At 39.2% G+C, this 16,453-nt stretch overlaps 1 protein-coding gene across 6 annotated transcripts in view; it reads left to right on the top strand.

Annotated features, from left to right (window-relative positions):
* The window catches only part of LOC144679977 (serine/threonine-protein phosphatase 4 regulatory subunit 1-like), a 72,971-nt gene extending 57,901 nt beyond the window's left edge, over window positions 1-15,070 (top strand). For 5 of the 6 annotated variants that reach the window (XM_078541006.1, XM_078541009.1, XM_078541007.1 and 2 more), the window contains 5 exons: window positions 100-200; window positions 5,707-5,827; window positions 6,974-7,108; window positions 8,423-8,564; window positions 12,156-15,070. In XM_078541006.1, coding sequence (XP_078397132.1) covers window positions 100-200; window positions 5,707-5,827; window positions 6,974-7,108; window positions 8,423-8,564; window positions 12,156-12,319 — 663 coding nt within the window. In that variant the 3' untranslated portion in view covers window positions 12,320-15,070. The remainder of the gene's footprint in view (window positions 1-99; window positions 201-5,706; window positions 5,828-6,973; window positions 7,109-8,422; window positions 8,565-12,155) is intronic. The other variant, XR_013576466.1, reaches the window with a different exon arrangement.
* Window positions 15,071-16,453: the final 1,383 nt, after the last annotated feature.

Genomic DNA, 16,453 nt, shown 5'->3' with positions numbered 1-16,453 from the left:
TTGCCTTGTTTTTTAAATGTCCCTGTATGCTCACATTCAATTTAGATCGTCCTTTTTCAAGTATGTTTGCCTTCAGATCATGTTTTTTTTGTTCCACAGTTGCTCCAAGCAGAAAAGAGAAGGGAGTACCTTTCTCAGCTCCAAGAATTTATGGTAACAGATAACAGCAGGAATTGGCGCTTCAGAGCTGAGCTTTCTGAGTATGTGCTTGAACCAGCAAATATTTGAACATTCAGTAGCTTTGTTCAAGACCTATATTTTATTTTTTGTTAGCTTGAGTGGATTAATTTTTAAAATATCAAAAGCTTTCCCATGTAGCAAGTTATTCTAGAATTTATCTCTGAACAGACTTACAGCCTTATTGTCCCTTGCTGCTCAGTTAAAGTAGCAACTTAATTGCTTGACCCTTATAGAAATTTGAAGGAACTCTGCTTTCTTTTTTTTTTGATCAGGTAGTGATGTTAATCCAATTCTCCTCGGTCCATGACTATTTCTATTTATGCTCCAACCCGTGTTTTTCAGCTTGAGAATTTGTAATTGGATACTGATTCAGAATTCTAATCAGCCATGGTCTGAATGATGTGAGCTGTTTCCCAGAGTGTGCAGTGCGAGCAAACTCTGGGTGATACAGTACCTGTCCGAATTACGGACTGATGGTTCTCCAAGTTAAATCTGGAATAAGCAGACTGTTTACATGAGCCTGATTTTGTGTGGAGGACAGGACATAAGCAGACAAAGTTTTAAAAAAATTAACACAGTGTATTAATTAACAAGTAATTAACAAAGTAACAGTGATTTGGAGTGTACGTTGGCTATAAATTTACAGCTGTAGCATAAATCATAATCCGAAGGACTTTGGCCAATCGTGCTGGTGCTAGTTCTTCATTAAGGGCAATTGCTATTAATCCAATTTCCCTGCCTTTTTTTCTGAAACCTTTTAAAATTGTCTTTTTCACATTTATATAGTTCCCTTGTCAAGGAATTCTTTTCTTGATAGCCTCCTGTGGTGAAGCGTTCAATGTTCTAATAAAACTCTCAAATAAATTCTAACTTCTCCTTCATTCTGCCACTGTACTGAGAATCTCAAGGTTATACCCTCTTATTGCCAACTGATGGAAAACAGTCTTTCACTATTTACTCTTGCCAAATCTTTCACCATTTTGAAACATTATTGGATTGCCCTTAGCTTTTTCTGCTTCAGTTATTGTTGGAGGGGGGAGGGGAATGGTGGTGGTGGTGGTGGCAAAGCTATTTTTAAGTCTCTTTTCATAATTATAACTTGTCAAATCTATACAATTCTACTGAATCTTCACTATACCCTTTCTACGGCTTTAGTTTTCTTACTATGATATTCCCGGGGCTGCATGCAATACACCAACTGTGGTATCATCAAATATGCAATCATTTCAAGATAATTTCCTTGCTTTTGTCTTCAGTGTTGCCAGTCAGAGAATTGCATTTGGTTTTTTTTTACCTACGGCTTTTTCCATTTTTTTTAAAAATCAAAATATCTGCACCACTAGATTGCTTCCTCATTATTGCTTTTTCAGGTATGCTGCGTTTCACTTTCCTTTCAATGTATTAGTTTACACTGCGTTCATTTTTTTCTGCCAACTCTGCTGATCTAGTCTAGTTTACTGGGGCCCCTAACTCATGGAATCCAGAGTTTCATCTCATTTATGTTCCACCCATGTTCAAATCCAGGAGGATAAACTGGATAATTAGATAAGTGAGTCTAATAGTCAAGCATCAGTTGTTGCTTAATTCTCCATAATGTAAGATTACAAAATAAGATCAAATACAAGTGCTAATCAAGGACTTGTTAAAAGCAAGTCTCTTGGCAATTTAATGGATTTTGAACAAGTAACTAGATTATTAAAAGAAATGCAGTAGATGTACTCCATATGGATTTTTAGAAGGTGATATGCTGTGAAAGGTGTAGGAAAAATTAAGGTGTATATAGTATTAGGGATGGAGAGTTGTTTGACTGACAGAACACAACTGATAACATGAAATTAGGGGTCTGGTAAACAGCATAGAAGCTTGTAGAGGACCTCAAGAAAATATAGAGAAGTTAGCAGAATTAAATGGAATGTGGAAGTTACATTTTAATGTTGATAAATGTGAGGTAATACATTTTGACAGGAAAAGCAAAAAAATGGGAGTATATGTCTAATGAGAAGGCACCTAGAGTGTGGGTGAACCAAGAGACTCAAGGGTTCAAATAGAAAATTCCCTGAAGACATTAAAAAGGCAACCAGCATAAAATGCACAAATGAAGTAATGCACTTGAACCAACTATTATTAAGGCCACAGAATATTTAACCTCTGGAGAGCAGTGACTTAGATTGACCATGATATTGTGATGATTGCGAACTATAATTGAGGGTTAAGGCACTGGGATAATTTGTAATGGCACAGAGGACCCTAGGATAAGATTTGAAGTTTTTAACATTATGAAAGATTTTAATTAAATAAATACAGAAAGTATTGATGAAAAAGACATGTCTAAGCTTTTTGTCTTGCACTCATCAGGACACTCAAGAATATCAATATAAGGGAGAAAACAACAATTTATACTGTATGTGAAAAGAATGCTGATTGGTTGGCAAGCGGTGTTACCACTGATGGTGACTGACAGTTAACTGCTAAGCGTTGTTTGAAATTTAAACCAGGCAGCTTGACCCTGATTGGTCAAGGCATTACATTGAGGAATGAATCAGCAAATGGCTGTCACTTATTTTGTTTGGCTGAAACAGGTGAAATGTGTGTACATGTTCTTTCTGTCTGCAAAGAACAGGGTCCTGTGTATTAATATATGTAGCTTCCATTGCACGCAGATGTGCCACATTGCGAGCCGCACTGACAATCTTAAATTGGTCATCAGCATAATTTTAGCACACTGAGGATTATTTAGCAAATGTTGTCCGATCACTGAATCACATCTAATGTTGAACACTTTTGAGTTTTGCAAGCATGGGCTGGTTGGGTACGGTCTGTACTCTGCCCATTGCGAACAACGGCTGCGACATGCTGTTTGATACAACCTGCCAGTCTTTGGGATGTACGGCCTACATACCTAGCGTCACACTGGCACTGAAATTCATATACCACATTACTCATGTGTGTGATAGGCAGAATGACTTTTTGGCTTGACAGCGGCATCTGTTAGTGGCGAACACCATTCGTGTTGCTACTGCATAGTACAGTGTGAAACAGCTAGCTGCACCTGTTGCTCAAATTTTTGCAATACCTTGCCCTTCCAGGGTAATCTGAGGGCACTTTTCCACCAGCACCCTCTTCACATACAGTATAAATTGTTTTCTCCCATGTAGCGGTATTCTTGTGTGTGTCCTGATGAGTGCAGGACGAAAAGCTTAGATATGTCTCTTTCAGCAAAACTCAAATTCTGTACTACCAAACAACTATTTAAATACAGAGCGGTAATTTCCTTTTTCAGGGAGTCACTTTGGTGATAATTTTCAGAGAGTTGAGTTTTTCGGTTTATTTTGTCCAAATTGGCCTGGGTTTTTAATGTGGCATTTTGCCCCCCTCAGGCGCCTACTTGTTTCTGAATGGAATAGATGTATATGTTGTGATGCACTAGACATCACAATTATATGGGAAGGGTTTGATGGACCATTAGGTCTCTTCCTTCCTGTCATTGTCCATGTGGGTCTCAAATTAGTAAGGAGAGGGGTTAGGAGAAATTTCTGCATACGGAGGACACTAGAGCATAGAATACTTTTGAACACAGGAACAGGAGCTGGGCCATTTAGCTCCTCATACCTGTTCCGCCATTTAATAAGTTCATGGCTGATCTGTATCCTAACTACAACTGCCTTCCTTGGCTCCATATCCTTTTAAACCTAAACGTGCAAAAATGTATCAATCTCCAACTTAAAATCAATTGATCTAGCATCTACTGCTTTTTGTGGGAGAGTGTTCCACACTTCTAGCACCTTTTGCATGAAATAGTGTTCCCTATCTTCCCTCCTGAATGACCTAGCATTGATTGATTAAGGTTATATCCCCATGTCCTCGACTCCTTCACCAATGAAAAGACTTAATATATCTACCCTATCAGTTCCTTTCAGAATCCTAAAATCCTCAGCCAAAACTCACCTTAACCTTCTATGGTATGTATGTAATCTCTCCACATATTCTAACCCTTAAGACATTAATGAAAGGCTCCTTCCGGCTGTTCCCATGGGTGCAAAGAATTCCACAGCGCTATCCACTGATAGGTAGGAAAGCTTCCTAGGGTCTGACCCATCATTTAACCCTGAATCATCAACACTAAAAGTCATCTGACCAATCTTTTACTGTTTGTCAAGTCTTTTTTTTATTCGCTCATGGGATGTGGGTGTCACTGGCTAGGCCAGCATTTATTGCCCATCCCTAATTGCCCTTGTTCAGAGGGGATTTAGGAGTCAACCATATTGCTGGTGCAGCCCAGCAATGTGGGCCTGGAATCACATGTAGGCCAGACCAGGTAAGGATGGCAGATTTCCTTCCCTAAAGGATATTAGTGAACCAGATGGATTTTTGCAACATTCGACAATGGTTTCATGGTCATTATTAGACTTTTAATTCCAGATTTTTATTGAATTCAAATTCTGTGGCGGGGGTTCAAACCCGGGTCCCAGAGCAATTACCCTTGGTCTCTGGGTTACTAGTAGATAATACCACCACACCATTGCCTCCCCCTCTTTATGCTGCTGCATTTGCTGATGTAAAGGCAGTGACTACAGTTTTTTTTAAAAATTAATTGTGAAGCGCTTTAGGCTATCCAGATAGTATGATAAGGTATTATCTGAATGCAGGTTCCTTCTGATAATATACTCCCAAATATGGTTTATCTTTTTATTATTTATTAATTTGACCCAGACAGACTGAACATCCATATCATTTTAAACTTTCCCTTCTGTAGCGATAGTTTCATTAATGTACCTTTTTTTTAAAAATTGCTGTCCTACATTTTATAGCAGAGAATATTTAGCTTCAAACCTTGGTCCAGCTGAAGCAGAGCATGTCCAGCTGCCCTTGCACTCTTTACATCATCTTACATTATCTGTCAAATTATAATGTGTTTAATCAGCTTCCCCCATGCAGGCCAAGTACATATCACTAGGAGTCATTCCATTCAAAATAAATCTTTGGTATCACAACTTACATTGATATTTTATTAACTTTATAGAATCAAATCAGAGTTCAAGATGCTCCACCCTTGAATAATAGCACTAAGGGAGTTTCTCACTTTGTTCACATCAGTCCGAGGTGATGGCTGTGATTTTTTTTTTCCCCTAGCGAGAGGTGAATCTGTTGTGGGTAAAACAATCCATTTGTTCTTCATGAATCTCCTGGTCAATTAGTGAGAAGAGAGGTTAGGAGAAATTTCTCCAGACAGAGGATGTGGTAGAAGGAAAACTATTTTAAAATAGATCACGTTGAAGAATGAATGTGGACTAAAACAATACATAATTATATTCTTTATTTCTTTCTCTGCCCTTATGTCTTTTTCTTGTTCTTTGTCTCTCTCATGCCCCTTTGTGCCATTCATTCTTATTTGTTCTTGTTTTACTGTTGACATTAATTTTCTTCTTGCTTCCTTTTGCTCTATTAACCCTGCCCCCCGCTTACAGTTGAATTTGTTTTGTGTAACTAGTGTAGCTTTTGACTGTTTCCAATTTTTTTTCATTTTAGGCAGCTGATTTTGCTGCTGGAACTGTACAATCCCAAAGACGTATATGACTACCTACGACCCATATCACTCAGCCTCTGTGCCGATAAGGTTTCTTCGGTCCGATGGATTGCCTACCGACTGGTAAGTTTTACAAATGCTAATGGAGGATCTGCTTGGCAATACAGTGGGCAAATACATTTTCTAGCGTGGACACAAGCTAGGAAGGCACCAGGTTTAATAAATCCTGATCTTTGCTGAGTGTAGTGATTCATATTGGAGGGGGCTCATGTCCAAACAGCCACAGACTGAATGTGACCCAGCAGTGGTGGTTCTCCCAGGCAGATTGGAGCGCTTCCTGTTTAAATTCTCACAAAAAATGTAGCCACCTGATTGAAGCTGTAAAGCAGTCAGCACCAATGGAATCACATTGCTGTATGGGGCAAAAGAATGGGCTTGCCTTTGTATATTGCCTTATCATGGCATCAAGATTTCCCAGTGTGCTTCCCTTGAAGTTAATCACTTTTGGAGTTAAGCCACTTATGTGGACATCCCAAAACCCCCAGCCACAATTTGCACACAGCTAGAACTCACAAACAGTAAAGATGACTGACCGGAATAGTTTTGGTTGAAGTAAAAATAATACCAAAAGAATTCCCTGCGCCTGTTTTGAATAGTGCAGTGAAATCTTTATGTCCACCAGAACAGCTTCAATTGTAGCTCAGTTAGTTTAACATCTCATCTGAAATTTTGCACAACTTAAAATGCTCTATTCCATCAGTACTGCACTGAAGTGTCAGTCTAGATTGTGTGTTTGATTCCTGATCCAGAATTTGAACTCATGCTCTGACTCTGAGGGAATTCCTGGCAACTGAGACTAGCTTGAGAGGCAAAAATGAAAGGGAGGGCTAGAGCAAAAAAAGGCAATATCCCTGGCTGTGAAATGATTACATTAGTTGTACAATTGTAAGGCTTTAAAGCGTGAAGACTACCTACATCTCAAGTGTACTAATCGTACTTAATGCTAGTTAAACAGTGTATGACTCGATGGCTTTTTAGACTCCTAATAAAAGCAAAATCTTGTACTGAGAAATGAAAACCTCATCTCTGCGATAAATATGCACATCCTCACCCTCCTTCCCCTCCCCACTCCCCACCCCTAAGCCTCGGCCACCACTTGATTTAGTGTGTGAAGGCTGTAGTCGTAGAAAACATATGCTTTATGAGCTACTGTTTGCTTCTTGCAAGAGAAGTGACACTAATGATTGATGATTCCTGTGTTTTTTGCAGGTTGGTGAGATGATTAGAAAATTCTATGCTACTTCAACTCCTGCATTAGCTGTGGACCTTATTCATGAACTTGTGGATAAGTTCTGCCATTGTGTGAAATGGTCAGGTCGTCAAGCCTTTGTCTTTGTCTGCCAGGTAAAGAGAGTCCAGAAGCAACCTACCTAGTAGTATTACGATAAACTGAGCCTCACCCTAATATTATGACACAGCCGATAGTAAAGGCTGAGTTGTTCAAATCCCAGAGGAAAGCTTGAAACAATTTTCATAATCTATTTTTGCTATTTGTAATTTCGAGATGCAGACTTTGAATTCAGTAGGAATAAGACCACCAAGTCTCATGGTTTTTATATAAAACTAAAATAAACATTTATTAATTTAACAACAAATTAAACACATGGTTACAAATTACTACTATAATAACTTTTTAACAAATCCCCAAATTAATCACCCCCAGGTAAATCTCCATTAAGGCAACAGAAACCCATAGACTTTAAATAGACACCAGGCAAAGCACATTTAACCTTACGAATTCCAAATGAGGTCGCTTTGCAAGTTGGTTGGAGGTGTACAGGCTGGTTGGTCTACCTTAGACGCACACAAACTTTATTCTTTATATACCTATCTTTCCCTTTGAATGTAAATTTTCCATTGTATCACTAGGTCTTTTGAACTTTAGCTCTTCTAACAATAAAACCCCTTTCATAGCACCAATTTTATTAGTAAGCTGAAAAAATAAACACATTGTTTGGCTTCCTCTAGATAAGTGCAAGATTATACCCACAGTCTTGAATAGTTTATTCAACAAATGCAAATGAACACTTTACCTTACTGTTCTCCTAACTGTTCACCCAATTAACATCTCAAAACTACTATACATCAAAGCACCCAAACGAACTAGCTTTAATCCAATTAAAAGACACATGTAGACACCACTAAACTCTATTTATAAAAAAATAATTTCCAATAACATTATAGACAACCTCATCATCACAATAATAGTTTGCTATTTCTCTTGTCTGTTTGTAGTACAGTCTGCACACAACTGTTTATAATTACAGTCTAAATATACAATTGAGATTTTGTCCTTGTAGTCATAGTATTTCAGAGTGTAGAAGCTCATCATGTCAGTGCAAACTCTTACTGCTATCCAGTTAGGATTGCAGGCTTACATATCATTGGTCACAAGCGTGTGCAGAGTGTCACTTTAAAGATTCTCTGAAATCTCCCAGCCACTGAAACCTGACCATGCCATTTCTGAGGTACATGCATGCAACACACCTAATCAGAGGAGTGAATATCTCCAAGTGCTGTTGTAAAATTATAATTGTGCTATTTCCTTTAGGACTGGTAATGTTTTGGCTATTAATGTCAGTTTTGTTTTCTACATATAAACATACTGAATTGCACATTGAAGGTTATATTTTTCTACTTATCTTTTTTAAAATGCAGGCTGTAATTGAAGATGATTATATCCCTATAGAACAGTTTACTGAGCACTTGATGCCACATTTACTACAGTTAGCATCCGATCCTGTTCCAAACGTCAGAGTGTTACTGGCAAAAACTTTGAGACAAACCCTATTGGAAAAAGGTGAGGTCTTTTTCTGTCCATTTCTATGCCTGTCGCAAGGTATTCTCAGAAACTTGCATTTATTTTTAAATGGAAATTTTTATTTGTAGAACTTGAGTTACTAGTAGAAGCGCTTGAGATTTACTTTAGCATCTTGTAGAGGGATAAATTTGTTTTTTGCATGCTGATGAGGTTGGTTGAGGCTGAAACGCTCAACTCATTTAAAAGGTAGCTGGATCTGCATCTGAAATGCTGTAACCTGCAAGACTATAGACCAGGTGCTAGAAAGTGGGATTAAAATGAGCAGCTGGCTTTTTTCTCTTTTTGGCCAGCGTAGACACGATGGGCTGAATGGCCTCTTTTTCTGCACTGTAACATTTCGATGGTTCTATGATGACTGTGAATGAGAGTAACCATTTCTCCTAGCTTTTGGTCTCCGAGGGAAAATAAGGTGCACAGAGAATTGGGTTAGACAGATAACAGTGGAGTGGAAAATACTAGGGTATTAGTGGGGTCAGAGTAAGAGGGAATGTAATAAGGTCTAAATTAAGTGTACTGGTACATATGTGGTGGGTAAGGTTGGCGAGCTGTAGTATGTTGTGGTGATATTGAAGACCTGACCCAAAAAAAGAACTGGGCCGGGTACTAAATATTCCTGGATATAGGGTGTCAGGAAAGATGGGGAAGGAAAGAAAGGAAGAAGGATAGCAGTATTTATTAAGGATAACATTACAGTGCTGGAGAGGAGGATGTCATAGAGGAGTCAAGGACAGAATCTATTTGGCTAGAGCTAAGAAATGATAGTCATTATTGCATTATTGAGTATATTCTGTAGGTCACCAAATAGCGGGAAAGATATAGGGGAACAAATTTACAAGGAAATTAGAGGTGCAAAAATTATAGAATAGTTATAATGGGGGAATGGGATAGTAATAGTGTAAAGGACAAAGAGGGGAAAGAATATCTAGAGTGTATTCAGAATCTTCTACATTGGTATGTTTCCAGTCCAATGAGAAAGGAGACATTGCTGGGATCTGGTTAGGAGGAATATAGTGAATCAAGTATAGGGGAACATTAGGGAATAGTGATCATAGCATCATAATGTTTAGCTTGGAAAAGGACAAGGAGCAATCCAGAGTGAAAATTAATTGGGAGAGGACAAATTTCAATTGAGTGAGAATGGATCTGGCACAAGCAAATTGAAATCAAAGGTTGGCAGACAAAACTGTAATAGAACAATGGGCTATCCTTCAAGAAGAGATGGTTTGGGTACAGTCATGGGGGGAAAGGAGGGCAAACAAATCCAGAGCTCCCTGAATCTCAAAAGAGATGAAGCAGAAATAGTGTGCTTTTGACAGATGTCAAGATAGGGAATACAGTTGAGAACCAGGTTGAATATAGAAGGTCCAGTGGAGAATTGAAAAAGCAATTAAGAGAAGCAAAGGGAGAGTATGAGAAGAGACTGGCAGCTAACATAAAATGGAACCCAAAAGTCTTCTGAAGGCATATAAATAATAAAGGGGGGAATGGGACTGATTAGTGACCGTAAAGGGGATTTGCAAATGGAGGAGGGGGCAGGGCTCAGGTCCTAAATGATTACTTTGCATCTATCATTACCAAATAAGATGCTGCCAAAGTCATAGTGAACGAGGAAGTAGTTGAGACGTTGCATGGACTCAAAATTGATAGAGGTGGTATCAGATAACTTAAAGTTGATATGTCCCCAGGACTGGATGAGATGCATCCAAGGATACTGAGGGAAGTATGGAGGAAATTGTAGAGACGTGGGTCATAATGTTTCAATCCTCCTTACAGGAGTGGTGCCAGAGAACTGGAGAATTACAAATGTTACATCCTTGTTCAAAAAAGGGTGTAAAGATAAGTCCAGCAACTACAGGCCAGTCACTTTGACCTCAATGGTGGGAAAGCTTTTAGAAACTATAATTCAGAATAGCATTAACAATCACTTGGATAAGTGTGGATAAAGGAAATCCAGCACAGATTTGTTAAGGGAAATTTGTCTTTAACTAATTTGTTTGAGTCTTTTTGTGAGGTAACAAATGGTTGATGAGGGTATTGCTATTGATGTGGTGCACATGGACTTCCAAAAGACATTTGATAAAGTGCCACATAATAGGTTTGTGAGGATAATTAGAGCCCGTGTAATAAAAGGACAGTAGCAGCTTGGATCCAAAATTGACTGAGTGATGGTTGGTTTACAGACTGGAGGAAATTATATAATGGGGTTCCCCCAGGGCTGGCGTTGGGACCCCTACTTCTCTTGATACATGACTTGGGTACAGGGCACAATTTCAAATTTCAAAATTTGGAGATGACACCAAACATGCAAGCATTGTGAACTGTGAGGATGGGCTTCAACAGACCATAGATGGGATAGTTAAATGGGCGGACGGACAACTGGCAGTCGAAATTTTATGCAAAGAAATATGAAGTAATTTTGGTATGAAGAATGAGGAGAGACAAAATAAACTAAAGGGTACAGTTCTAAAGGGGGTGCAAGAGCAGAGGGACCAGGGAGGGTTGTTTATATGTGCTCGAATCATTGAAGGTGGCAAGTCAGGTTGAGAAAGCAGTTAATAAAACATACTGGGTCCTGGGCTTTATAAGTAGGGGCATAAGAGTACAAAAGCAAGGAAGTTATGGTGCACCTATATAAAACACTGGCTTGGCCTCAACTGGAGCATTGTGTCCAGTTCTGGGCACTACGCATTAGAAAGGACATGAAGGCTTTTAGAGGGGACGCAGATTCATGAGTGGTTCCAGGGAAGAGAAACTTAAGTTGCATGGATAGGTTGGAGAAGCTGGGACTACTCTCCTTGGAGAAAAGGAGATTTGTCAGATGTATTCAAAATCATGAGGATCTGGACAGAGTAAATAGGGAGAAACTGTTCCCGTTAGCGGAAGGATCCAGCACCAGAGGACATCAATTGAAGGTGATTGGCAAAAAGTGCAATGGTGACATGGAAGTATTTGTACATAGTGAGTGGTTAGGACCTAGAGTGCACTGCCTGAGAATGTGATGGAGGCAGATTCAATCAAGGCCTTGAAAGAGAATTTATAGGACTATGGAGAAAGACGGGGGAATGGGACCAGGTGAGTTACTCTTGCAGGGAACCAGCATGAAACAGTGACTGGCCAGGTGGTCTCCTGTGCTGGAACCATTCTATGATTTTCTGATTTGGTCAAAAATTGTTGTCTCCTCTTCCACTTCCAAAAAATAATTCATATAAATAAATTGATCTCTGTCAACATTGAGCTTCAGATGGAACAACAATGTTAATCTAAAGGAAACCAGAATATAGATTGCTAATACTTCATATTCATGCATATCTCATTCACAGCAACGAATGACAACTATGAATAGATATATTTTGTAAGTGTTTTGTGTTCTCCTAAATTTTAAAAAGCTGACTATTTTATTTTTTTAAAAGAACATTTTCCAAAGACTGGCATGTCAGTGATCATAGTGCATCTTGTTTCAGTTTGCAGCTCTTAACTGAGAAATAATGCTTGGGGATTGGGGAAAAGAGAATTAGGAGGGAAAATGAAGGTTATCCTACTAAACCAGTTCATCTCCTTATTTTCTTGCAGAATACTTTGTGAACTCAGGCAGTTCTCACCAGGAAGCCATAGAGCAAATCGCTGTGGCACTGCAGGCTGATCGAGACCGGGATGTCCGATATTTTGCCAGCATATACCCCAGCAGCACAAAACTTGGTGATGATGCCATGAGTACTGCTTCTTCCACTTATTAAAATGGGTGAATGTTTTTTGCACCATTGGACTGATCAAACTGAGTCACTGATGAGTGCTTTAAATATGTGTATCAGCTGGAATGTACTGGGTGAGTGCTCCAGAATACGGCGAGATGTCTGTTCTCTACACTGAATGATGGGGTTTTATGTTTTGTGGTGACCTGCCTAGTGGCCCTTGATTACACTGAGATTCACTTAGACTATTACTAGTCGTGTGGCCGTGACTCTTGTTTTTCATATTTTGACCACTGAAAATTCTCAGAGGATTTTACCACCGAAGCCTTAATCTCCTGTATTCTTAAAGTAACAAACTTGAACACCTGGAGCCGCCTTAATGGAGGAGGGATTATCCATTTCAAACCTAATCATTCCTTCCAGAAAAAGTTATACGAATGTTACTGACAATTCTTGTCTATAAGCATTTGCAAAGAATAAGAATGTCAAGTTAATGTGTATTTCTTAATACTGTACAAGAAGTTTCATGTACTGATTCTGAAAAGTTATTTTCAACTGTGCTAGATATGTAAAGGTTTTTTTTTACCTAAATGGATTAGTTATACCTCATTTAGTTTGAACATGGACAGTGGAGTTGCTTTGTGCCCTTGAAATTTGTCCATTCATATTACAGCAAATTTCAACCTTACAGACATGAAATGGCTGCCACTGTTGTGCTTCGACTCCCCTCTTTAACCAACTCATTCATCCTTTTCTAGGGGATTTTGTTCTAACTACCTTGCATATTGCACAGGAATTGACCGAAATGTAGAAGAAACAAGACACAAAATACATACATTCATACAAAATACTCTCTTTTGAGTACATTTTTTTTTCACAAATTCCTCATTACTGCAGAGAAGTAATAACCTGCCGTGCAAGGGGTAGTGGTAGCTGTTAGTATAGATGTGCGGACCCTGCCAAATTAATCTAGAATTTATACCTCAGACTGAGATGGATCTGACTAAATTCAGATGAATGGAATTTTGCACTATTTGGTGTGCAAATCAGGTGTTACATCTATCTAAATTTACATGCCTGACTCCCCTTATAAATCACGAGGCACCTTTTATTTCTCATTCACTCTACATATAAACAAGATTATCCACCATCTTGATTGGGAAGGAGAGACACAGAAGGAAAATCACCATGGAACAATGTCCCTCAAAGATCTTTGCCCTAAAGGGTCATTTTGATCACTTGACTATCTATCATTTATAAAACCCCATTCTTCTGAGTTAACAATCCCACCATCTTGTTCAAACTGATGGTCTTTGTGCCTTAGTGGCAGCCTATGAGGTCTGCCTCAGTTGATTTGATTCTTTGGTCCATGGTCAATGTCAGCTCAGTTTCAAAACCTGCAATGAATGGCTTCCAGTAACTAGCATCCATAGCACCTGTCTTCCATTATTGCAAGTCTTCAAAGTTTCAGGTCTGTTCTAAATTTAACATAATGAAACTACCATATTCATTGAAAGGTTTTCCTGGCTACAAGATGTGAATGAGATGAAAGATTCTCATCAGTCCAGGATATGAGACCATTGGTTAAACAAGTTTCTGAAGAATGATTTTTGGCAAATGAGGCAGTGGGTTTTATTATAATGTGCTCCTTGAAATGGGAGTTGAGTTCAACTTATGGAGTGGCCACTTCATGAGCTATCATGTAATGGGTTCTCTGATGTCTACCTTAAGAATTGCCATGGTTTTTTTGCACCCCCCCTGCCAACTGGCATTACAGTTCTGACCTCAGTGTATTGTGATAAGTGGTTGTGATTTTACATTGCTGTGTTCCAGATCAGCCGATAGTCGTAAGTCTTCAGAGTCCAATCTCCAGTTCTGGCACTAGTGTATTTGTGTTTGGAGGTTGAATATAAAGACAAATGATGGATTAGCTATGGTCTTCCTTATTCTTTGAAAGATGTTCAACTTCCACGTATAAATGTTCTTTCCATCCGGCCTACCCACACTCTTCTTGATCCTCATGTTGATTAACCTGCTTATTGTTTTGTTTCTGCTTTCTGGGTCTTGCCATGTTTTAGTTTGAATTCTCTTTGGAAAAACAGATCTCATTCCAGGCAATAGTTCTCTATCTGTGACACAATAGGGAGTGTTCACCTGATTAGCTCCACGCCATCTTATTTAAACCCACTGACTCCTTTCCCCACCTCCATCATCACCCCCACCTCTCTCTCCTCCCTCCCCCAGCAACCCCCCACTTCTCCCCCAGCAACCTTCTCACCACCAAGAATAAAATGAGATGATCCATTCCATATGTGGATTTTGGACACTTCAGAAAATTAGGTGTTGCCTATAGCAGATAATCTAATCTGACATGCTGCAAAGTGTGATAAATGGTCAGATTTCTGTGTGAGTTTAAATGTGTGCAGTGGGAACTCTCTTAGGGGCTCGGGCTCAGCACTAACACTACAAAGTAGTTAAATGATTTTAAAGTACAGCATATTTCTGTGTTATGCAGAATTCTGCTTTGTACTTATGTCTATTTCATGCTGGTCATGTCCTGCGGAGTATGTTTGAATTGGATTAGCACACAAGCTTTAAGTCTGAAAATTCAGGTATTTTAACTTTTTATCATGATCGGCTGAATGCTGCACCTTTTTTTATATGTACATATCTGTGAGCACTCTTGAGTGCCTGTTGTTGATCATGTCATAAAAAGCTGTTGTGATACAAGTTGTTCTGTACTTGTCCAAATAAAAATAAATATGCAACTGTATAAGCTTGTTGCTATTCAAATTTTATTTATGTGATTTGGATTCTTCTGTGGATATTTGAAGGGAGTGCATGCAAACCAACTGGGAATTAGCACCTTATCTGGCAGCTCTATTGAACTGATAAAATTTAGTGCGTGTTGGTCATTGACTATTGACAAGACTCCAGTTTCTGATTGTGAAACTACTGCTGAGATTGCACTTTAAGTTCCTTAATTCTAGCCTGACTGATGTCAACAGCAGCTTGCAGTATATAGCACCTCCTTAATGTAGTAAGGCACCTAAGGAGTGTAGTTGGGCAAATATTGACACCAGTTCAGGACAGATGACCCCACACTAGAGATTGCTTAAGACCCAACACTCTTGAGTCACAGAAAAGCAAAGAGGTTTTAGGGAGAGAATTCCTGAGCTTGGGACTTAGATGGCTGAATGTACAGCTGGCAATGCTGAGGCAAAGGAATTGAAGGTTTGAGAGGAAAGGGCAAGGCCATTTGAGCACAAGGAAGAGAATTTTAAAGTCAAAGCATTGCTGGACTGGGAGCCATAGTGTGTTGGCAAGCACAAGGCTGAGGGGACGAATGGGACTTGGGCTGTGTTAGGTTATGGGTTTGTGGAGACTAGAAGATGGGAGGTGGAGGCATAACAGAATGAAGCAACCTTACAAGTTATTTTGGTTTCATATTTTTCATCCTGGCAAAGGTTCTGGACTTGATCCTGAACCACGCACCAGCTTATAAAAGTCTAAACCAGCTAAATGCATCTCTCTAAGGCTGGAGGTATTTAAGCCATAACAAAAACAGAATTACCTGGAAAAACTCAGCAGGTCTGGCAGCATCGGCGGAGAAGAAAAGAGTTGACGTTTCGAGTCCTCATGACCCTTCAGCAACTTAGTTCTGCTGAAGGGTCATGAGGACTCCAAACATCAACTCTTTTCTTCTCCGCCGATGCTGCCAGACCTGCTGAGTTTTTCCAGGTAATTCTGTTTTTGTTTTGGATTTCCAGCATCCGCAGTAGTTTTTTGTTGGTATTTAAGCCATGTTCTTTTGAAAACCTGGCAACTGTAAGCCTGTATGCAAATGTCCAGGACAGATTTACAAGGTTCAGAAAAGCAGCATCCACTACAGTAACTGGCAATGCTATGATATGGCAGGTGGTTTTTGCCAGGCTGACCAAATCCCAAAGGGAAACTTGGCCACGCTATCACAATGATTTTGCAATTTGTATTTATTACAAGCAGGTTTGTGCACTGAAGTCAGAAGTAATGAGTCTACTGCCACTGTTAAAAGATTTTAAAGATTAAATTAAAATGAAAGAAGAGACAACTTAAACACACAAAACTACAGTTACATTTAGTTTTCTAACAGTTCTCACAAGATTGCTACTTAACTGGACTCACAACTGCACACCCCCT

This window comes from Cetorhinus maximus, chromosome 4 (assembly GCF_964194155.1).
Source record: "Cetorhinus maximus chromosome 4, sCetMax3.hap1.1, whole genome shotgun sequence".
Lineage (NCBI taxonomy): Eukaryota > Metazoa > Chordata > Chondrichthyes > Lamniformes > Cetorhinidae > Cetorhinus > Cetorhinus maximus.
This window is presented reverse-complemented; position numbering and strand designations above follow the sequence as displayed.